Source organism: Chiloscyllium plagiosum, chromosome 14 (genome assembly GCF_004010195.1).
Source record: "Chiloscyllium plagiosum isolate BGI_BamShark_2017 chromosome 14, ASM401019v2, whole genome shotgun sequence".
Lineage (NCBI taxonomy): Eukaryota > Metazoa > Chordata > Chondrichthyes > Orectolobiformes > Hemiscylliidae > Chiloscyllium > Chiloscyllium plagiosum.
Window position 1 is genome coordinate 26,864,964 of NC_057723.1, and position 24,458 is coordinate 26,889,421.

Consider the following 24,458-nt stretch of genomic DNA (forward strand, 5'->3'; position numbering starts at 1 on the left):
CAGATCCCTGGGAAAAGATCCACAGGCACTGTCGTACAAGGGGTCGAAAATTGTGTTTTTCCAGGATTTCTCTGCAGCTGTAATTCGAAAGAGGAAGTCCTTCGATGAAGTTAAAATGAGGCTGAGGAACCTGGGCATCCAGCACTCCATGAGATACCCTGCAGTACTTTGTTTCAGACACGAGGACTCAGTTATACTTTTGACTCAGTGGATAAAGCTAAAAACTTTGTGGACACTTCAAAATAGACTGATTGGCCTGAAGAATACGGTTAATGTTTTGTTCACTTTTCTATCTTTCCCCATGTTTTCTCTTCCTTTTTTATTCCTTTCTTTCTCCCTAATAATTTCCTTTTTGGAAAGGGGGAAAAGACCTTGGAATAGGTTCCTTTTTTTTAATAACTGGATTTTCTGATGGGATATTTTATGGATGTTCTTTGTTGTCTCTCCCCCTTTTTATTTTGTTTATTCTGTTTCTCTTTTAGTCACAAGTAGCGGTGACATGAAGCCAGGGATGGGTGGAGTGCTCAGACTGACTTTCTTTTTCTGTTGATTTAAGGATCATCTCCTTGTTTTTTTTCTGATCTAAGGCTGGGGCACAGTCTGGGTTTGAAGGAGCTGTGGAGGAGGAGATGGGTAGGGTGAGTGCCTCCAATGGGCAGGGGGAAGAGTCTTCCATTTAAGGTTTTATAGTTGGTTTTATTTGTAGTTTTTTGGTAGTAATAGTTGTTTATAGTTATGATGGAGTAGTTTTTGTAGATATAGTTTTTCAATTTGGAGTCTTTATTTACTTATTCTCGGTGCTTTTTAAGCAGGGTTCTCCCTCTGAGGGGTTCAAGGGTCTCTGAAAGGGGATCTGGCGAAGTGTCTTATTAAATGGTGCACCTGGAACATTAAGGGAGGTCATTCGCCTGTTAAAAAGAAAAAAAAAGTGCTTTCTGGCCTTGAGGGAAAGGGTTGATATCGCTTTGTTGCAGGAAACCCATCTCGATGATGGGGAACACCTGAAATTACAACAGGGGGGTTATGACCGGGTATTCTTTTCATCCTTTACTACTAAAAGTAGGAGAGTGGCAGTGCTTATCCAGAAAAATCTTCCATTCACATTAGAGCAGGTGAAAGATGAGCAGGGACTGTTTCTGATATTTAAAGCCCTGATACATGGGGAGGAATGTGGCATTTTAAACGTTTACTGTTCTCTGGCCCATCCCCTCAAATTTTTGATCAGTGCTTTCTCTAAGATGAGTGCTTTTGGAACACGGCACATTATTTTCGGGGGGGATTTTAATTGTCTTTTGGATCCGACTATTGTGTGCCCCCAATATTTTGGGCCCCCAACTATTTCTTCACAGGCCAAGCAGGTGATTGACTTATGTGAGGAGTTGGGGTTGGTGGATATTTGGTCATATCTTCACCCTACCGGCAGGGACTTCACCTTTTTTTCAAACCCACATAAATGTCACACAAGGATTGACCTTTTCTGGTTCCCTCAGCCCTTCCGGATTCAATTATGGGTTGTAAAACTGGGAATATATTTATCTTTGGAGGTTAAGGCCAAGAGTGAAGGGCTAGGTTTGCAGCACTGGCGTTTGGACCCAAATTTAAGGATTCCAAATTTGTGGAATACTTTTTGAAGGAGTTTCAGGAATTCTTGACTATCAACTCAGGCATGGCTAGTAGTCAGTCTATGCATATGGGAAACTGCTAAGGCCTTTGCTAGGGGATTAGCTATTTCCTATTCGGCTAGCCGGAAACTATAGGAGGAACAGCAGCGTCTACTTGAGACGCGGTTGAAAGCCTCTGAGGCGGGACATTTGGCGCGACTAAGCTACAGCGGATCATGGCCCTCCGGGCTGCCTTGAATTCAATACTGACACAAAACGCAAAGAAAGAACTTGCTTTTGCTGGACAAAGGCTGTTCAAATATGGGGATAGGCCAGGGAAGTATTTAATGTACTGGACTAGGAAAAAGCATGCTCCCCAATCCATTACTGCAATCAGAGACAGTGCCGGAGTCCTTACATACGATGCTAAAAAGATTGAGGCTTTTCAGAACTTTTACTCTGAATTGTATTGGTCTGAAGGTTGCAAGGACGGGAGGGCTAAAATGGAGACCTTTTTTAAGAACTTGGATCTCCCAAGGGTAATCTTGGAACAGGCTTCTCTCCTTAATGCCCCCTTAACAGTACAGGAGGCAGCTAGGCAACTTCAGAATGGGAAAGCGCCTGGCCCTGATGGTCTCCCAGGTGAGTTTTATAAGGAGTTTATAGGGATTCTGTGAGGGCCGATATTGGAGATGTACAATCACTCCTGTATGCATGAATACCTACCACCATCTTTGAGAGAAGCTAATATAGACAATAATAGACAATAAGTGCAGGAGTAGGCCATTCTGCCCTTCGAGCCTGCACCACCATTCAATATGATCATGGCTGATCATCCTCAATCAGTATCCTATTCCTGCCTTATCTCCATAACCCTCGATTCCACTATCCTTGAGAGCTCTATCCAACTCTTTCTTAAATGAATCCAGAGACTGGGCCTCCACTGCCCTCTGGGGCAGAGCATTCCACACAGCCAACCCTCTCTGGGTGAAGATGTTTCTCCTCATCTCTGTCATTAATGGTCTACCCCATATTTTTAAGCTGTGTCCTCTGGTTCGGCACTCACCCATCAGCGGAAATATTTCCTTAATTCTTAAGAAGGGGTGGGTTCCTGAAGATTGTGCCTCATATAGGCCTATCTCTCTATTAAATTCAGATTCAGGATTCTGTCCAAGATCCTGGCACTGAGATTGGAAAGAGTGTTGCCCCCTATTATTAAAGAGGACCAGACAGGCTTTATAAAGGTCTGTAGGTCCTCTAATAATATTAGAAGGTTGCTGAATATGGTTCAAGTTTGTCATCAGCAATCGATTCAGGGGTTGGTGATTTCCTTAGATGCAGAGAAAGCATTTGACTGCTTGGAATAGCCGTATCTTTTTTATGTCTTAGAACAGTTTGGGTTGGGTGGGGTCTTTGCTAGGTGGATGGAGGTTTTCTTTTGCCACCCCCTGGCCACGGTCATCACCAACGGGGTGAAGTCTGGGAATCTGAGGATTGATAGGGGTAGTCGGCAAGGCTGCTCCCTCTTACCGTTGTTGTTTATGTTAGTGATAGAGCCGCTGGCAGAGACCATTCGTCAGAACGTCCACATAAGCGCTCTGGATGTGGGATCGAGGGCACGCAAGATTGTACTGTATGCGGATGATGTCCTTCTGTTTTTATCGAATCCGATGACCTCGGTACCCCATTTGATACAATGTATCAATTCATTTGGGGCTATTTAAGGATATAAGATTAACTTTGCAAAATCAGAGTCTATGCCTTTGTGGAACCTTAAGGACGTGCCAGAAATTGAAGGTGACCCTAAGTTTCCTTTTCAGTGGTCACTGGCAGGGTTCCGATGCCTAAGCATTTTTATTACCCCCAAGTTTGATCTGTTATTTCGGACTAACTTTGCTCACTTGCTTGACAATAATAGGTGAGATCTCCAGAGATGGGAGCCACTTCCAATTTCATGGCTGGGCCGAATATCTCTCATTAAGATGAATGTTCTTTCTTGTTTGCTTTATCCCATGCGTATGCTCCCTATAATGTTTCCCCAGTCAATGCTGCGGAAGCTTATGGGGTGGTTTGGTTCCTTTGTCTGGCATCATGGGCGGCCCCTCATCAAACTTACTAAATTGCAGTTGCCTCAAGGAGGGGGAGGAGTTGATTTTTCAGATATCAGGAGGTATCAGTTGAGTTCCCTGCTGTCCTTTGTCTTCGATTGGGTAGGTAACGATCCAAAACTCTATATAGCTGGACATGGAGGCCTCCCAAGCAAGTGCCCTCTTATTAACCTGTTGTTCATGAATAACATGAGGGCCGTTATGGACCACTGCCGGAACCCTATTGTCATTAGTACAGTGAAGGCATGGAGGCCGATGTGTCAGAGTGAGGATTGTTTATCCCAGACTTCGCCAGTTACACCTAAAGTTGGCATGCCAGGGTTCCAACCAGGGATGATGGACTCAGGATTCAAACTATGGGCAGTGAGAGGAGTTTCTAGTTTGGGAGACTTGTTTGAGGGGGAGGTTATGATGTCTTTTGAGCAACTGAGTCGCAAATATGGGTTACCCAGGAGAGATCTTTTCCGTTTTTTTCAGGTTAGAGATTTCATCCAGAAGAAGACTACGCTTCTCACTAAGCCCGATACAGACAGGTTGTTGCTATGTTCCACAAGCACCCTTTCGGTTAGTTCCCTCTATTGCCTGCTGGCTGGCAGGGCCTGGAAGGATATTAACCAGTTATGTGAGATCTGTGAGCAAGAGCTAGGAGTGGAGATCTCTTCTGAAATATGGGAGAATACTCGAAAAATCCTAACCTGTAATAGGACATGCGCGACGCAGTTAAAAGTTCTGCACAGGGCTCATCTGGCACCAGACCGTCTGGTGAAGTTTAAAAAACGGGTATCTTCGCTGTGCCCCAAATGTAAAATAAGTGTAGGTACTCTTACCTATTGCTTCTGGACATGCCATAGGCTCCGTGTTTATTGGAGCGCTGTGGCAGGAGAGATAGGGAGGGTATTGAGGACTGAAGTCAAAGTAGACCCGATATCTCTCTTCTTAGATCTACCGAATTTAACATCTTTAGATGGGCATGGGAAGAAACTATTTAATATTTTTGCATACTGTGCAAGGAAGAATATTCTGATGAATTGGGTGTCTGAGAACCTGCCAGGCTTACTTGGATGGCAGAAATTAATTATGGAGCACATTCCCTTGGACATTTTTACAAATATGGTGCACCACATAACAGACCATTTTTATAAGACATGGCAGCCCTACTTGAGTTATTTGAATATAGCTTTGTCAGTTATCTTAACTAGGGTGTTTGTTTAACCAGGATGGTTAGATTTGTCAAGCCCTGGGCCCTGAAGGTGGTCTCCTGAGTTAATACAGGTATATATACAATGCTCCCGTTCCTTTGTTTGGGAGGTTTGCGCCGAGCATAGCTGTTCTTATTTTGTGGTTTTTTTTTGTTTGTTGTATTATAGGAAAGGTAATAGTTAGTTGACAGTAGTTGTATTGTAATTTGTGGTTTTTTCTTTTTATTATATTGATATTTGTTATTGATTGTATTTTTCAATAATTTTGTATGTTTGTAAAGTTTTTAAAAATTGCCAATAAATATATTTACCAAAAAAAGTGAACATTTAAATCCAGAGAAACCATTTTAAATTTTATTTGGACCTGTTGACACCAAATGTATAACTCTGCAGTTATTTCATTGAAGACTAATTCTTTCATTGCAACAGGACTGCTTGTGGTTCTTTGGCTATAAAGTCCTTTGAGACATTGGCATGTGAAAATGCTTTAAAAATGCAAGTTTTATCTTTTTAAGATTTGGTGATTAAAACATGTTTATTGATGGACTGTGCGGTTGATTCTAGTTGTTACGTAGATGACAGAAAAGATCTAGAGCATTTTTTTTTCAAAGAAAAGGCCAAAAGGAAATCTGATTGTACGTAAAGTTATAAAAGGGTGAAATACAGTGGATTCAAGGTTTTTTTTTGCTGTGTAAAGAATTTAAGCACAAATTAAAATATACTATAGGAACTTGATTCCTGTGCAGTATGTGATATGTAATTGGAACAATTATTTAAGCAGTTATGAAATAAGAGCTTAATGGATTATGAATTAAGTAGACACAGTCATCAAATAGGATTCTGTTTATTAGAAATGCACCAATGAAATATGGGGGTGTAAAGACTCCATTTATTTTTATTTTCCTGTACTTTTATGGATTGCAATAGGAATAGGATTATTAAATGCCAAAGATTATGGAAGAGATTTCTCTTTTTTTTCCTAAAAGTAAGCTACTAGCACACATTGTAAGGCTGGCCACAAGTAGCTGATTAGTTTGTGGAATATGATCAGTTGCCAATAACAAAGACCACCTACCTGTTACCAGCTATGCAGTTGGCTCCCAGGTAGCTGAACAGCTTGGGGGATGTGAATGCGGCAGCTAGAACCTTTGAGACCTCTGAAAAGGAAGATGTTGTCTTTGCCTTGGCAATAACAACAAAACACTTAATGCCTGAAAAAAGCCGTGTTATTTAACCCTTACCAGTTGTTGTAGGCTGTTGCTTTAACAATAAATCAGTATTTATACATGGTGAACTAGTTGCTGTGTACTTCCTGAAATAGTTAAAATGTCCACTAGATATAACAAAATTATAAATGAGTTTATGAAAAATTTCTTTATGACTTGGTACAGGGATCTGGATTGAAACAATTTTCACTTGCGAATCACAGTAGAATTTTAAAGTGTTTTGTAAGATAAGTAAATACACAGTATGAGAGTGCTTTTTCTCAGCAAATAGTTTTATGGAATAAACTGCCTGGAAGTGTGGAGGCAGGTTCATTTGAATTGAAGGGAGCATTGAATAATTCTTGCTATTTAAATGGGAAAATGCAGTGGTTTGGTTCTCTGATCATTTAAAATTCTTGCTAGTGTAGATACAATGAGCTAAATGGCTATCATCTGCACTGTAACAGTTATGTGATTTGCTAAACTTTCTTTTTCAACTAGGAAAATACATGTTTGCACATTATACACTGTAATCCATGTAACTGAATGAAGAATATATTTCTATGTTCAGAATGTGTTTGTATTATTTTGAGAGACACATATTTCTTCTGCTTTCACAATGGGGCATTGTATTACAGGTTAAATTAATTCCATCATATATAAAGGATATACAGAAGCATAAGAACTGAGCAAATTTGAAAACACTTCCATGTTTGTGTAAAAAAAAAACAAGCTGCCAGGCCTGTTTTCTTTGTCACACTTCATTGGGGCTTTGAATGCTGCAATCAAATCCTCAAATTCCCAAGGTTGTCAAAGAAGTTTAAAAATTCTAGTGATGTACTCAAAAATCCCCAACTTATCTGTCTGAGAAACCCTGGCAAACGTAACACCTGGACGAGATTTCTGTACCAACAAAAACTACTATTTATTACAATAAACAGATTCTAACCAAAAGTAAATAACTATGATCCATTGACATAATTCTATTAATTAAAACTCCCCCAACACACACAAGCAGGCAAAAGCATTGGCGTTATGGCTTCAGGAGAAAATAAATCACTGGAGAAGCAGTTCAATGGCCTCAGTCTGTCTGGTCAATGGATGATTCTTTTGCTTGCCATGGTTTTCTATTCCATCTATCTTTTCCAGATTCTTTTCCCTTCTTTACAGGCTGCACAGGCAAAGTCTCTTGGTTCCTAATTAATACTCTCATCTTACAGCAACTGGTGAGGAGAAGTAATCTGGTTTTCCTCAGGCTTTAGATATTTTACTGGAGAAAAACACGTAGCTATCTGTCCTTATTAACATAAACATCTGGACTGCTGCAACATTCACTATCCCAAGCTTTTCAACTTGCAGGAGCCAATCACTTGTTAGGTTGATAACCTTTTGACATCCACAACTGGTCACAACACAATGAACCAATCCACAACCTGTAACTGGCTAAATCTCACTTTCTACACTCTGCCTGGTGCTGGCCCATCTACAAATGACTTCCCCTTCTTGAACAAAGCAGTGTAAACGTGACTTAGTATGTTTCAGTAACATTATAAAAGTGCAGCAATACATCTAAAATTCTTGATTTCATACAGTCAATTTCCCATTTCAGTCCAATATCAAAAAAACAGAAATGCGACATTACCATCTTTAATCTACAGTAGAAATATTGGTTACAAAATGTTACTTTGTTCAGTTGACAACAGACACTAATAAGCCCTTTTGAAAATTTGAAAAACTGAATTCTTCTCATGTTTCTCAAACTGATGCACTATTCACTAGTAATGTTTTTATAACTGTTCAAATAATTAGTCAGGTGCTGTTGTCTAACATGTGCAGCTTAGTTAGCACAGTGGATTATTTCTGGATGTTTCATCAGTGTTTTATCAACCAAAACTTGACAGAGTTGCATTGCTTAATATGGCAGATGACTAAACGCTTGGTCAAAAATCTATGCTTGGAGGAGCATCTCAAAGGAAGTAAGCTGAACTGAAAGGTCTGTTTCTGTGCAATACATCTCTGATTCTAAGTAGGAAGGTTCAGGGAGGGAATGCCTTGCTGTACAGGCCCTTGGCAGTTGAAATCAAGGCTGCTCATGGACTGATTTAAAATTGGAGAGCAATAAAAGGTCAGAAATGGAAGAATGAAGGTGCCTTAGAGTTATGGGACTGAAGAAGCTTCGATGTAGAGTAGTGAGACTATGGAACAGTTTGGAAGCCAGGCTGAGAACTTTTGAGACTGGCTACTGGATGAGCAGTGCTTCAATGTAAGTGAGAAAGTACAAGGTGGGTGATCAGTCAACATGCAAGTTAGGTTATAGGCACCAGCATTTTGGATGATGATGTCAGATTTATGGAAAACTGGAAAGTGGTTGATCATTGATCTGCTTTAATTGTTCTGAGGGGGGAAAATAGGAAGAAAAAAATTGCCTAAAACAAGGAAGTGGAGCAGTTGGATTCTAATTAGATGCTGCTTCAGCTCCCTAACTAGAGATACAAAATTCCTGCTGGTTATTTTCGGCAGAAAGAGAAAGTGACGACTGCAGATGCTGGAGATCAGAGCTGAAAAATGTGTTGCTGGAAAAACGCAGTAGGTCAGGCAGCATCCAAGGAGCAGGAGAATCGACGTTTCGGACATAAGCCCTTCTTCAGGAATTCTGAAGAAGGGCTTATGCCCAAACCGTCTATTCTCCTGCTCTGTGGATGCTGCCTGACCTGCTGCGCTTTTCCAGCAACACATTTTTCAGCTATTTTCACCAGAACAATGGGTTAACCAGAAATTTTGTGAAATAGTGTTTTCATAGTGTCATGTCGATTAGCCTTTTTAAACAAAAACAATTTACTGGAGAAACTCAACAGGTCTGTCAGCATATGCAGAGAAAGTTGAAAATCACATGGCATGTCCAACAGGTTAATGTGAAAATACAAGCTTTCAAAGCACTGCTCCTCTGTCTGGTAACTACAAGTGCTCTGAAAGCTTGTATTTTCAAATAAACATGTTGGACTATAACCTGCTGTTGTGAGATGTTCAGCTTTGTCCACTCCGGTACAACACTGGCACCTCCACATCATAGGATGTGTGGAGAGAAAACCGAGTTAACATTTCAAGTCCAGTGATCCCTTGTGGGTCACTGCTGAGTTTCTCCATCAATTTGATTTTGTTTCAGCTCTTCAGCATCTGAAGTTATTCGATTTAGTATTTTTTTGTGCCCTCTTAACGAATGGAAAGTGAAAACATTATTGCTGTAGTATGTATTGTTCAGCTAGGAAACCACTGTTAATCAGCTTTGTTCATTATCAATTAAATTAAGTGCTATTTGATTGAGAACCAGAGAATTATCCCTTAAGGGAAGGACAAATGATCAATGTGGGCTCTTTATTTGAAAAAAAACATTACAGAAACACTTAAGTGATTTGCCATGTTGCAGATCATATAATTGATTCGTTCCAGATTCCTGTGATTTCTTGAATTGATTTTGAAATCTTTTTTTGAACTCCTTAATGTCTTCAATCTCTAATTAGTTGTATACTCAAGTCATTGTCAAAGAATTTTAGAAGTCACCCAGCTAACTCTATAGCCACTTGTCTAGTACACAATAGCTTGGAGTTTCTGCTTTTGTTTTTTTCTTTTTGGTGCAATTCTACCAATATTGGCAGAATCAACAAAAAGATTTGAAGAGATTTAAGCACAAATTGCATTCTGTTGAAATTGAATTTCTGTGACCTTTTATGCTACTTTTAAGATTGACACATGAGGAACACCCGACCTACAAAACTGATCACCTCTCTAGTCTGAATTGATTATTATTGGGAGTTTTTATGAATTGAACTCTTTTTGTAGGTCTTTGAGAAAGTTCCAAATGTCAAACTTGAAATCTGGCTATAAGGACTTTAGATACATAGAATCAAACAGCACGGAAACAGACACTTTGGTCCATGCTGAAAATAATCCCAAACTAAACTTATCCCACCTGCTTGTTCCTGGCCTATATCCCTTCACACTTTTCCTATTCATGTACTTATTCAAGCATCTTTTAAATATTGTAATTGTGTCCACCACTTCCTCAGAAAGTTCATGCGACACACAAAAAACCCTCTGTTTAAAAAAAAATGCCCCTCACATCTCTTTCAAATCTCTCTCCTCTCAGCTTAAAAATGTGCCCCCGAGTCTTGAAATTCCCCATTCCAGGGAAAAGACACCTACCATTAGCCCTATCTATATCCCTCAAGACTTTATGAACTTCGATAAGGTCAGCTCTCAACCCCCTTTGTTCCAGTGAAAAAGAAGTCCCTTCCTTTCTTTATACATACCTGGTAAATCTCCTTTGAACTCTCTCCAACTTAATATGACATCTTAAATATTTTTTGAAAATTTAATGAAACTTATTACTGTACCCCAGTCTCTAATTTGGCAATTAGTTGTATTTAGGTTACTTTAAGTAATTCATGATGGTTGAATTAACAGCATTTTTAAAATGCTTTTTCTTACAAATAATGCTGAGCAATGAAACTTTACGAAGTTTGTACTGTCAAGTAACTCAATTAATACTTTTTATGCTGATCTATGGCAGGTTTTGCATTTGTCATTATTGCGTTTGAGCAGAAGGAAAAGAAGGGAAAGAATTACTTAACAGGTGTAATTTTAGCAATAATTGCGAATGTGCCCAATGTTTCTGTTGCTGTAGTCCAGATATTAATGCTTACTGCATCACTCTTCCTAGTGTCTGTCTGCTAAGGGCAAGTTGTTGGAATCCAGTTACCATCACTTATCTATAACCTTCTCACTGATTTATACAATTTGTGTTCTTCCTTGACCACTGATCCAGACCTCATTACTTTGTCGAGCAAAACATGAATATAAGTAGTAAACTCTAGAGATGAAGTCAGAGTGGCTATCTTTGCCTTCAGGATTACATTTGACCATAAGCAGCATCTGAAAACACTCCATAATGACATCAGTGGGAATCTTGAAAACTTGTCACTGTTGGATGATATACTTAGTACAAAGGAATATGATTGTGGTTATTGGAGTAGTTATTCTTAGTTTGTCTATTATAAGATCAGATGTGGAAAAGTTCAGTTGAAACCTTAGCATTTACAAGTTGTCAAGGAAAAAGACTGTGTCTGAATGCAGCAAGACCTGGACAACCTTTAGGCTTGTGTTGATAATTGGTGAGTAACATTTGAATGAGATAAATGTCAACTAATGATAATCTTTAACCAAGTGTGTAAACCGTCTTTCCTGATTATTCACTGGCATTACTGTTGCTGATTTCTCCCACTATTAACAACCTTGTACTGAACTATACGAACACTGGCTACAAAAGTAGGCCAGTGGCTAGGTAATAGATTACTGAAAGCCTTTTGACATCCGGAAGGTGATAGAATACATTTGCCTGGATGATTGATGCTCTGACAACACTCAAGGACATCTCAGATAAAGCAGCCCAGTTGATTGGTACCCCATCACTTGCCATTCATATTTACCTCCTGCACCATCTAGAAGATGCGGTACAATTTAAGACCGCTTTGATAAAGCATTTTTCAAACCATTGGTCTTTACCCCTAAGATGACCAGCTGCAAGAATGAGAATGGCAGGTCTGTCTGTTCCTTTTCAAATTGCATAACATTCTGACTTGAAAGAATATCACTGTTCCATCATTGTCTTTGTGCCAAAGTTCTCCAAAGAAAACTGAGACAGCTAGCATTACAGTATGTAAAGACATACAAACTGAGAATAGGAGCAGGATGAGGCCAAATAGTGGAGTAGCTCAAAGAGCTGTTTGAGATCATGGCTGATCTGATTTGTTGCCTCAGCTCCACATTTCTGTCTAATCTATTATTCTTGATTTCCTTAGATCGAACATCTATCTAAATCAACTGCAAATCCAAAGTCTCAACATCCATTCCATTCTCGGGAAGAGAATTTCATATTGTAATGACCTTCGAAGGAAGAAAATGTTCCTCTGTCTTTAATTGCTCTTAAACCATATCCTGTAGTTTTATTGTAGCCCATCCTGCCCAGGGGCACTTAAGATCTTAATATGTTTCAGTAAACTCACTTAGTATTCTGGGTGTGGTCTCAACGATGCCCTGAACAACTGTAGCAAAATATCTTGACATTTATGTTCTATTGTATTTTAATAAAGGACAGCATTCAATTTGTCTTAGCAGTCATTTGCTGTATCTGCAATTTGTGATTCATGTTCAGGACATCCAGATTGCTCTGAAAGCACAATTTTGCATTCTCCATTTAAATAAAAAAGATACCTTTCCATTCTACCTGCAAATTTGGATGTGTTAATATTCTGTAAATCTTTTGCTGATCATTTAATGTGTCTTTACCACTTTACAAATTACTTATCCTCTTCACAGTTTATTCTGTTATATATTTTGTCATCAGCAAATTTAGTTAGCATAGATCAAGTTCCTTCATCTAAATCATTGAAATAGATTATAAATAATTGAAGTCCTTGTGGCATTCCACCACTGATTTACAGTTCTCCAACCTCAGGGAGACCCATTTCCCTCTACTCTGCACCCTGCAGCCAATCAATCCTGTATGCATGATAATATGTTAGCCTGTACAAAATGAGCTGTCATGAGAGTCCAGGGCAACTCCTTCCTAACTCTGCTGCCATCTCTGCTGGGTCTGACTTGCTGGAACTAGGGGTAGTCTGAGACATTAAGATCTGATTCCACGAGTATAACTATATCTAGCTGTTGCTTGACTGGTCTGTGAGGTGGGTCTCCCAATTTTGTCACGAGTCCCAAGATTATGTTTAAAGTTTTAAGGAGGTTATTGCAGTGTCATTGTTAGCCATTGTTGTTTCTGTTACCTAGGTTGATGACAGGTGGTGCATCCAGTTTTATTCCTTTTATTGAGATACCTTAGCAGTTTGACACAACTGGATGACTTGCTTGGCCATTTCAGACAGCAGTTAAGAGTGAGTCACATAGCTATGGATCTTGAGTCACATGTAGGTCAGACCAAATAAGCGGTCGGGTGGGGGTGGGAGGGGGAAGGAGAGGAAACGATAGTTTCCTTCCCCAAAGGATAGGAGTCCACTAGATGGATATTTATGAATATTGACAGTACTTTTATGGTAATCATTAAATTTCAAATTCTATATTTTAATGTATTCAAATTGTCAATTGCTGTGGTGGAATTAAAACCTGGAACATTACTGTTGTTCTGGATTATTTGTCCAGCAACAATATACCTACACTATTGCTTCTACTAAATGCTTTCCTGTAAACTCCCTCTTGTAATTGTAGTTTTCCATAATCCCATTTACCTTTTCAATATACAAAGTATTATTAGTATGTTTACTTTGTTGAAGACAAACAAAATATCTGTAGAATGCATCTGTCATTTCCTTACTTGTCCATCATTAAATCCACAAATGCTGCTTTATAGAGGGCCAAGATTCATTGCTAGTTACCCTTTTAAAACTAAAATGTATGTTGACTCTTGAAACTATCTGCTTTTATATTTATTGCTGTCTTTCATACTTTAATATCTTTGTTCACTATTGCTATTTTTAAAACTGTTCAGTCTTCTGACTTACACTACTGTTTGCAGAATTGATTTTTAAAAGAAAATTATCTTTATCATTTTTAGTCACACAGGATGTATCCTGTGCTTCTAGATGCCTCTTTTTCCATTGGAATGTATTGTTGCAGAGTGTCACGAAATATTTGCTGTCTATTTTAAAAATAATTAGGTTTGCATGGAATATTATCGTACTTGTGATGGATCATGAAAAGATTCAGTTTGTATCACTGAACTCATAAGAACATGGACAAACCCCTATACAATAGCCAGTGTTTTTCTTCCACAACAGGCAGTAAAAACAAAGAAAACGTTTAAGCCAAAACAGACAAGCACACCAGTAGAGACATTTAAACAACCAACAGTAAGTTTACAGTTCTGTATTATTTACACTACCATATGCAATTTGTTCAAAAATCTAAAATATAAGCCTAATATTTCAATAAAAGTAAAGTACTGTGACTGCTGTAAATCTGAAATTAAAAACAGTGCTGGAGAAACTCAGCAACTCTGGCAGTATCAGTGGAGAGAGAAATAGTTTACTTTGAATCCTCCATTAATTTTTTTACAGAACTAAGTTCAGCAGACCTGAATTTCTATAGCACATTGTGTCTGATCCAAATAGTCATTTTAGAGTTATAGAAATATAGTACGGAAAGAGGCTCTTTGGCCCATTATGTCTGTAATAGTCAAAAACAATCACTTAACTACCCTAATCCCAATTTCCAGCACTTATTCCACAGCCTTTGTATGCCTTGGCTTTGGAAGTGCACATCTAAATACTTAAATGTTATGAGGGTTTCTGCCTCTACCAGCCTTTACAGGCAGTGAGTTCCAGATCCTACCACCTTCTGGAAGAAAATGTTTTACTTAACATCTCCTCTAAACCTTCTGCACATTACCTGAAATTCATGCCGCCAGGTCCCACCATCAAGGGGAATCGTTTCTTCCAGTCTGCTCTATCTATGCCCTTCATAGTTTTATGCATCTCAGGCATGACCCTCTCAATCTCCCCTGCTCTAGGGAAATAACCCCAGTCTGTCCAATCTCTTTGCCTGGGCTGAGAGTTTCAGTTATTCAATGTCCTGGAATTTTCTCTGCAACCTCTCCACTGCTATCACATTTTTCATGTAATGTGGAATCAAGAACTGCACATGATACTCTAGCTGTGACCTTACCAATATTTGAAACAACAGTTCTAGCATAACTCTCTGATTTTAAACTCCATGCCTCAACTAGTAAAGGTAAGCACAGCATATACTACTTTTACCACTTTCTCCAACTGTCCTGATACCTTAATGGACTGGTGTAAATGCACACCCATCTGACCAGCCAGTCTATATCCTCTTGTAGTCTAAGGTTATCCTCACTATTTACCACCCACCTTACTGATCAACCCTCCCTCATTTAAGTCTAAACCATTAATGTAACCCGAAAACAGCAAGACACTAACACGAATCCCTGCAGAATTCCCATGGATGTCAGCTTCCAGTCACACATACAGTTCATGACCATCACCCTCTGCTTCCTGCCATTCAGCCAATTCTGGATTCAATTTGCCAAATTTCCTTGGATCTCATTGTCTCTGACCTTTGCTATCAATCTCCCATGTGGGACCTTATCAAAGTCCAAGTACACTATATTGAATGCACTCTCCTCAACACACTTGATCACCTCTTCAAAAAAATGTGATCAAGTTGGTCACATATAACCTCCCTTTAACAAAACCATGTTTACTGTTCTTGATTAAGCTCTGCCTCTTCAAATGCAGATTCATTCAGTCCCTGGAATTGCTTCCAATAGTTTCCCCACCACAAAGGTTTCACTGACCAGCCTGGAGTTTCCTGGTTTATGCCTTGCTCCCTCCTTGAATAAAGATACCATGCTGCAGATTATCCTCCAGTCTTCTGGCACCCTATGTGTGGCCAGAGAGGAACTGAAAATTTTTGAAAGTATCCCTTCTATTTCTTCCCTTGCCTCACTCAAGATAAATTTCCAAGGCCAAATAAAATATATCTACATTTTAGCCTGCTAGATTACTCAGAACCTCTCCTCTTTTATTCTAATTTCTTTAAGTATATCAGAGTCCTCTTTACTGATTTCTATACCCATATCATCCCTCTCACTAGTGAACATTGACCCAAAGTATTCATGTAGAACCCTACCTACATCCTCTGACTCCATGCAGAAATTATCCTTGTGGTTCTTAATAGGTCCTACTCTCTTTTTTTTCTCCCCATTATCCTTTTTACCTGTAATGTATCTATAAAACAACTTACGATTTTCCTTTGTTTTACCAGCCAGTATCCTTTCAGATTCCATTTTAGCTCTTCTACCTGCTCTTTTAAGTTCTCTCTTGCACATTCTTGACTCCTCCAAGGCTTCTGCTGCTTTGAACCCTTGGTATCTGCCATCAGCCTGGCTTTTATGTTTCATCCAATGTTGTCTATCCCTTGCTATCCAAAGTTTACGGCATTTGATGGTCCCACCCCTTGTCTTTATTGAGACACATTGGCTCTATGCTCTCCATATTTCCTCCTTGAATATATCTCACTGTTCTGTGACAGATTTACCTGAAAGTATCTATTCTCAGTCTACTCAGAGCCAAATTCTATCTGGTCTTATTAAAATCAGCTTTCCCTCAGTTGAGAACTTCTAATTCCAGGTCTATCCTTGTCCCCTTCAATTTAATGAATTTAATTTTTAAATTGTTTAAAAAAAAAATTAATGAATAACTTATGTAAACTGGATCATGATAGAATAGTTTCACAACCCTGAGTGTGGGATATCATTTAATAGGATATTAGGTACCCATAACTGCATGCAATTGGATAACTGCCACTAACCTATATGTGCCGAAATAATTTAACTGTAAACACATAATTAAGAATCTTGCTGGCTATTCCACTTACAGTTGGTGCTCAATCACCTTCCTGATCTGCAGAAATGTGATGAGACTAGACAATAGACAATAAGTGCAGGAGTAGGCCATTCTACCCTTCGAACTTGCACCACCATTCAATATGATCATGGCTGATCACTCCTAATCCGTATCCTCTTCCTGCCTTATCTCCATAACCCTCCATAACTAAATTTTCTTTGTTCACTGGTTTAAACATATGCAGGGAGAATCACACATACCTGAAAATGCATTCCCACAATGAATGAATTCCCCAAAAAATGCTAAATCAGATTCACTGGACCTGAAATGTTAACTCTGCTTGCTTACCATAGTTGCTGCCAGACCTGCTGAGTTTCTCCAGCAATTTTTGTAACAAATTCCACTAACTGATTACACATGGTAACAGTTATACAGTTACAGTTGTTTGTTGCAGTTAGGGGAGAAAGTGAAGACTGCAGATGCTGGAGATCAGAGCTGAAAATGTGTTGCTGGAAAAGCGCAGCAGGTCAGGCAGCATCCAAGGAACAGGAGAATCGACGTTTTGGACATAAGCCCTTCTTCAGGAATTTGCAGTTAACCAATCATGCGTATCTGTTACCCAGTTTTATAATTGCACGCTGTTTTAAAACAATATTACCACAATCCAGTTACATACATTTATTCATTAGTTTCTTATAAATCACATCACTACCCCTATGTGCTGGCTAGACAGTGATAACATACTGGTCTTAACCAGTTCCCTCAACGTCTGAACTTTTCTTGTATTTTACCCCTTTTTGTTGTCCAGATGATGTTTGATGTGACTGTTTGGCAATATAATCTGGAAACACATAGATGAGAGAGAATATGCTTCTGAGGGTATAGAATCTTGGATAATTCTAATGATAACATTGTGGAAGTGGCAGAAGTCATTGCAGATGATCCTTTGGCTTTAACTTTTTAGATGGGAGTGGGACTGGGTAAAGGCAGTTCCAGGACAGTTGAGGAAATTGTTTGCAAGGATAATTGTAGGTGAACATACTTTGAGGAGACATTTTATCTCTATACATTACTTGAATCAAATAGCTCCTCGCCTTTCTGTACAGTTTGAAAATCACTGCAAAATTTTAAACTAATTGAAACCTTTACGCAAAGGGAATAATTGATTTATTTTTAATAAACAGTTTGTAGATTATATTTGTAGTAAACACTTTTGAAATGTAGAAATGACTGAATATATGCAAAAGGTAAGTCGGTGGTTAAGAGAAAATAACAGCATTTTGGGTATAGGTCCTGCTACATAGTTTAACAATGGAATATTATTTTTCAATGCTAAGTAACCTCCCCCTTCCAACATTAGTGATGTTCTTAATTGTATAAATCCTTCCTTCCTATTTGTGTAATTTAACTCTCGTGCTCCAAACATCTGCATTTGAGGGGGAAAAAAGTTCTATACATGCCTCAAATTGAACATTTAAAAAATCCATCCCATGAGTTATGCTTGATTGCATGGAAAGGAGGAGGGGAAAAAAACATATTGCATTAGGCAGTAGCTTATTTTGAGACACTTCCTATTTATTCAGCATACTTATTTTTGTTTAAGGTTGTACATATCATTAAAGTACAAGTCCATTGAAAGAAGAAAATGAAAAAAATACAAGTTAATGTCAATCAAAGCAAGAGATTTTTAGTTGATGCAGTGTATTGCACAGTACCACAGTTAGCCTATGTCATACAAAACTAAAGTTCTTGTAACAAATGACAATACTTTGATCAGCAACATAATTACTTTGGGTAAATTGCTTTTGGACATTTGAAAGTGACTTGGAAAATCTTTTTCATTCTTTTTATTCTTGCTAGAAACTGAAACAACAAGATGAAGTACCGATTTGTAGCATCATCCTTGCTCCAGTGTGCGACCGACCATCTGATGCTTTACAGTGTGAACAAGTGAAACATTGGACATCGTTGGAAAATGCGCCTATAGGTAAGTGACTGAAATGTCTAGTTTTGCTCTGCCTATTTATCCAAGGTTATTCGTATACCTGCTATAAATCAATCTAATGGAATTCATAATGGTTAAAGTCAATTATTTCAATTCTAACACTTTTTCAAACGTTTTAGGTGCATGAGCATCATATGCCATAATGCCTGGTAAGCCTTTCCATTTGGGTCTCCGGTTGAAAAATAAAATTAACTGGTAGTAACTCCACAGTTAATGCCATGGCAATCTGATAGCATACATTGAACACATAATTGAGAGGAGTTAACCTATGATTTTGGTATTGAATTCTAAATGCAGCAACATGTTGATATTTGATAAACCTTTTTGGTTATTTTAATGTTATCTTACCTGAGATTATTTTGACATTTGTAACTTGAATTACTCTTGTATAGAGTCCAACTCCTGCACGGAGTTTTTTAAAATGTAGAATCATGGACATATACAGCACGGAAACACATCCTTCAGTCTAACTTGCCTGTGCTGACCAGCTATCCTAAATTAATCTAGTCGCATTTGCCCATAACTGTAAACCATTTCAGCAAGTATAAGGTAATTTCTAAAACAAATAGCAAACACTCATTAGTAATTGCTTTTAGGTAGTGGAATTATCTGTAGAAGATTTTACAGCAATGGTTGAAAACAAAATGGCATAACTTTACATGCTTCCTTTTATTAAATGAGATCTAAACTTTGAGCAATCATAAACAATATACTACCAGAGGCTAGCAAACCTTTGTAGTCAAATTAGTTTATTTCATTAAACTGTGCTTTGAATATTGTTTCTAGTTAGTATTTAGCAAACACTTTTGTTTTAGTGAATCAAAACTTTTCACTTTGGAAACCTATTCATCTGTAAAAATAGACCAAGGCATATAACACAGAATTTATTAAGAGCCTGACCTAGATTTGTCTGTGCATAGAATTTTAAAAATTGAATTAGAAGCCTGCCTCCTGAACTAAGGAGAAAGCAGTTCCTATCTACTGGATCCAACGACTATAATTTCCCCTCATGATGTTGGATAGGAAGGACAGGAAAAAACCAATATGCCAGACCGACAAACTATCCACACTCGTTTATCAATTTGAGGGTGTATTTTGATCAGCAATAATTTTTGCAAGATTGAGGGGTTCTGTTAGGGCAGGATTGATCTCTTGGCTGCACCCCTGCAACCCTCAACCCACGAATTCTTTCTCCTCTCAATGTTAATCTTATTTATGAACGTTATTGCTACCTTTTGTTACAACATTTATAATTGCTCTTTGAAAGTTTTGAGAAGATTTGTAGCTCAGGTTGAGTTTCTGGACATAGGTTTACTCGCTGAGCTGGAAGGTTCATTTCCAGATGTTTCGTTACCCTACTAGGTAACATTTTCAGTGGGCCTTCTGGCAATTCCTGCTTTCTCTTTATGTTTGGGTTTCTTTTGTTGATGTCATTTCCTGTTCTTTTTCACAGGGGGTAGTAGATGGGGTCTAACTTAATGTGTTTGTTGATAGAATTCCAGTTGAAATGCCATGCTTCTGGGAATTCTCGTGCGTGTCTCCGTTTGGCTTGGCCTAGGATGGATGTGTTGACCCAGTCGAAGTGGTGTCCTTCCTTATCTGTATGTAAGGATACTAAAACACGACATTGGACAAACAGGCAGAAAACTAGCCACCAGGATCCATGAACATCAACTAGTCACAAAACGACATGATCCCCTCTCACTAGTTAGACATTGAGTTAGACCCCATCTACCACCCCCTGAGAAAAAGAACAGAAAATGACATCACCAACCCAACGGAACCCAAACATTTAATAGAAAGCTTCACCTGGAGGCCCACTGAAAATGTTACCGAGTAAGATGATGAAATGTCTGGAAATGTACCTTCCAGCTCAGTGAGCAAACCTACATCCATAATTGCTCTTTCCTTCAGTCTTAAGTTTGCAGAATGGTATAACCATTAAACCTGGTAGTGGAGGGGGTGCAGAAGGAAGCTCAGAGTTGAGATTTGACAACTTTTGAATAATATTTTGTATCTGTCTTCATTGAATTTTAAAAGAAATGACAGCAAAGATAGAGGATGCATTGGTGGTAATCTTCCAAGATTTCCTAGATTCTGGAAATGTCCCATTAGATAGAAAACCAAAGTAAGTAGTACCCTTATTAAAGAAAGTGAGACAGAAAGCAAAAAAATCTGTAGGCAAGTTGGTCTAACATCTATCACTGGAAAACATCAGAATCCGTTGTTAAGGAAGGAGTAGCAAGACATACAGAAAATCATTTGTACAATCTAGCATTCAGCATGTGAAATGGAATAGTTTTTGACAAATTGATTCAAGTTCCCTGAGGACAGATAAATTGCATTTGTGGCTATCCTTTTAATCACCAAAAGGCGTGTGGTTGGGTACCACGAAAGAATATTACACAAGATAATAGCATATTGTAAAGAAAAATATAACAAACTAGAAATTGAAAAAAATAACCTGAGCTTTTCCAGTATTTTATTGTAATTTTATATGGGCATTAGCGGAAGTAAAATAGTAGCATCAATAGAGAATTGGCTAACTAGCATGAAATAGAAGAGATTCATCATTTTCAGGTTGGCAAACTGACTAATGGGGTGCTACTGGGATATCAATTATTTCAAATTTATATCAGTGAATTAGATTAAGGGACCAAGTAGCTAAACTATTGAGTGATACAAATATAAGTATCAAATATAATTAGGAAGGCAAATAAAATGTTGGCCTTTATTGCAAGAATGCACTATAAAAGTAAAGTCTTACTGTAACTTTGCTAGGTATTGTGAGACAGTAGCTCAAGTGCTGTATATTGGCCTCTTTTTAAAGGAGAGGTTTACTTGCATTAAGGCAGTTCAGAAAGGCTTCCCTCTATTTCCTGAGATGGAGGGGTTGCCATCTGAGAGAAGTTGTACAAATTGGACTCATAGTAGTTTAGAAGAATGAGAAATTATCTTATTGTAATGTAAGGTTTTGAGAGAGCTTGATTTGGGGAAACTAGAACTAAGGCATACACTTCAAAATTTACAAGTCTCCCATTTTGAGATGGTGGTGAGTAGGGTTTTCATCTGAGGGTTGTTAGTCTTTCAAGTTCTTGACTGTGGAGTGGAGCTGAAGATGGTGGGCCAAGGACACAACCCTAACAACATTTTGCAGTGATCGCCTGGGACTGAGATGATTCCTCAACATCTGCAGCCGTCATCCTTTTGTATTGGGCGTGACTGCAACCAGTGCAGAGTTTCCCTCTATTTCCGTAATTTCAATTTTGCCAAGGCTCCTTTATATTTATTCAGTATGGGGTGTGGTGCGGCCAGCAAGCCTGAAATATTTTGCTCATCCCTAATTAATCTTAAAGTCATTGGTTCACTAGGCCATTTCAATGGGCAGTCAATTGCATTGCTGTGGATCTGGAATTACATGTAGGCCATACCAGGTAACACTGAAGGGCATTAATGATCCAGATGAATTTTTACAACAACAGACAATGGTTACATGGTTGGCATTAGGTTAACTTTTTAATTTCAGAATTTTTCTTAACTGAATTCAAATTTTACTCACTGGTGAGATTTGAACCTAAGTTCATGAGATGTTAGCATGGGTCTCTGGATAACTATCTAATTATATTAACACCATGGAACAGTTTCTCTTTAATACCACCCTTGGCTAAAAGATGTTGTATTGTTTGGGATGGTCACACATGCCTCCCCTGCGGAGTTCAACACTTTTGTCTGTGATTTGACCAAGGCTGTGAGGTGGTCAGGAAATTTGAGGCACAGCAGAATTGAGTATTGGTGAGCAGATTATTACAGTGTAAATGTTGCTTGAAAGCACTGACCATTTCATTACTTTGGCATCAGAAGTAGACTGATGGTATCCTGCCACTTTCCCAGCTCACGCTTTCCCCGCAACACCCCTCACCCTGCTGCCTCTGGAATTAAGTCAATGGTGGGATTGATCAAAGGGCTGTTGGCAAATGAGAAACCTGATCGCCTCTGGCCAGAAGCAGGACATCTGCCCTGCATCAGGAGTGTGAAAGGAAATTGCCCTTCGTGCAACCCAGAGGCCCATTAAAACCAAACTGATTGCTTGATTAGGATTAAACAATAATAAAGCCTTTGGAAATGGCCACACCAGGGTTGCTATAAATCCACCAATGAAAGGACTGGCCAAACTATAAACTTCCATCCAGAGTTGATGTTTCAGGTGGTCATGGACTTGGAATTTAACTCAATTTTTGTTTCTCCAGCATGATCTGCTGAGTATTTCCAGATGCTATGTTGATTTAGTTAAAATATCTTGTACCTTTTCTCAGTCTAATTTTGTTTCTTTCTGTTGCAGACATTATTATTGATCTATCTAAGTAAGTGTACCTGCTCAAGATGTTGGAAAAATCTGTTGTATCTGCTGAATTCTGGAATTGCTTTCAAATGAATTGTCTAGCAATTAAAATAATTAACTATTTAATTTAACCATGGAATTTAAAAAAAAATGCAACTATCTGGTTAGTTGTGTGGTACAAAGGTTATCTAGTAAATGTTTACTTATGTAATTAAAATGTTCATTAAATCTTCAATTTTTGTATTGAAAAAGTGTAATTCTTTGTCAATGTTTGAAACCGGTAGCTTCAAATTAAGTATTGTAAAGATTTATTTTTTTCTGAAGGAGGCCTCGGCTGATGAAGTTTAGGTAAATGGCAATAGGTCATGTGATGCTGTATTCAGTGCTGTTTTTGAGAACAAAAGATATGACCACCCAATCGTTAATTGGTCTTAATGTTTCCGTCTTTTAACCACTGAAATGTCTGATAATCTGTACTTTATTGTATTGCTACTCAACAAGGTACTAACATGAGAATAAGGGTGACTGTCCCATCCTATAAAACGTTTAGACCTCATGCAAAAGCAGCTGTTCAGTTTGTCGAATTGCATTCACACCATAGTTCAGATTGATATTACTAGGTAAAATAGATCACGTATATAAACCTATATCACGTCATTCTGGATGAGTCTTGTAAGTAACACATGTGGTATTATGTATATTGTTGTGGTATGTGCTGATCCTTGCATTACTAATGGCTCTTGCCTAATTAACTATTGCAAAGAAACATTAAGGCAATACGCTCTCCTGATTAATTTATTTGGAAAGCATTTTGTTTCATTTTCAAAGTTTCTTCATACTGAAAAGTAGCAATGTAACTCCTCTTCGAGAACGGAAAGAGGCAGGAAATTATATACCATTTAGCTTAACATATAATGTGAGAAAGATGTTAGAACCTATCATTACGAAAGTTATAGTTGGGCACTTAAAAATGCAAAGTGATCCGGAAGCTTTTACGACATGGAGTAAACCCTCCTGCTTAATTTAAACCAGCAACACAGAAAAGATTTATCTCCTGCAGTAATCTGTGAAAATTTGAGAGGCCAACTTTATTTCTTAAAGTATAACAGAGAAAAATGAGCTAACCACTGTTTACAACTCTTTCCTCTAACCTAACTTTTACTTTCCCCTCGACAATACTGGTCCGATAAAAACACCGATTAAGGTTTATTAAACAAAACTTCTTATCTTAAAACAAGGCAGCTTTTGGTTCTTCTCTGTATTCCTGTCTTCTTGGGGAATCTGCTTCACAGGTTACTGATTGAAGATATTTTTAAGAGAGCTATTTTTCGGGCAGTCTTTACATGCTGGTGTCTTGGCAGTTCTCCACCCAACTATTCAATTTTCCCCATTCTTATACCCCAAAGCATCAGATTGTTTCATTGGCTTTTAAGATTGTCAGTATACTAAATTTAAACTGGATTGGAGATTGGTATTTTTTTGGGGGTATAATTTAAACTGATTGGCCTAATTCGAATCTGTTTTTGTCTCCAGGCAGTCAGTCGCTCTAACTGCTGAACCACATTCTA

General features: G+C 38.3%; 1 protein-coding gene across 11 annotated transcripts in view; it reads left to right on the forward strand.

Annotated features, from left to right (window-relative positions):
- Positions 1 to 23,141, forward strand: part of LOC122556575 — an 80,603-nt gene extending 57,462 nt beyond the window's left edge. For 8 of the 11 annotated variants that reach the window (XM_043703402.1, XM_043703398.1, XM_043703401.1 and 5 more), the window contains exons 11-13: positions 13,958 to 14,029; positions 18,407 to 18,533; positions 22,891 to 23,141. In XM_043703402.1, coding sequence (XP_043559337.1) covers positions 13,958 to 14,029; positions 18,407 to 18,533; positions 22,891 to 22,916 — 225 coding nt within the window. In that variant the 3' untranslated portion in view covers positions 22,917 to 23,141. Of the gene's footprint in view, positions 1 to 11,968; positions 12,272 to 13,957; positions 14,030 to 18,406; positions 18,534 to 18,670; positions 18,701 to 22,890 lie in introns of those variants that run through there. The other 3 variants (XM_043703400.1, XM_043703403.1, XM_043703405.1) reach the window with 3 other exon arrangements.
- Positions 23,142 to 24,458: the final 1,317 nt, after the last annotated feature.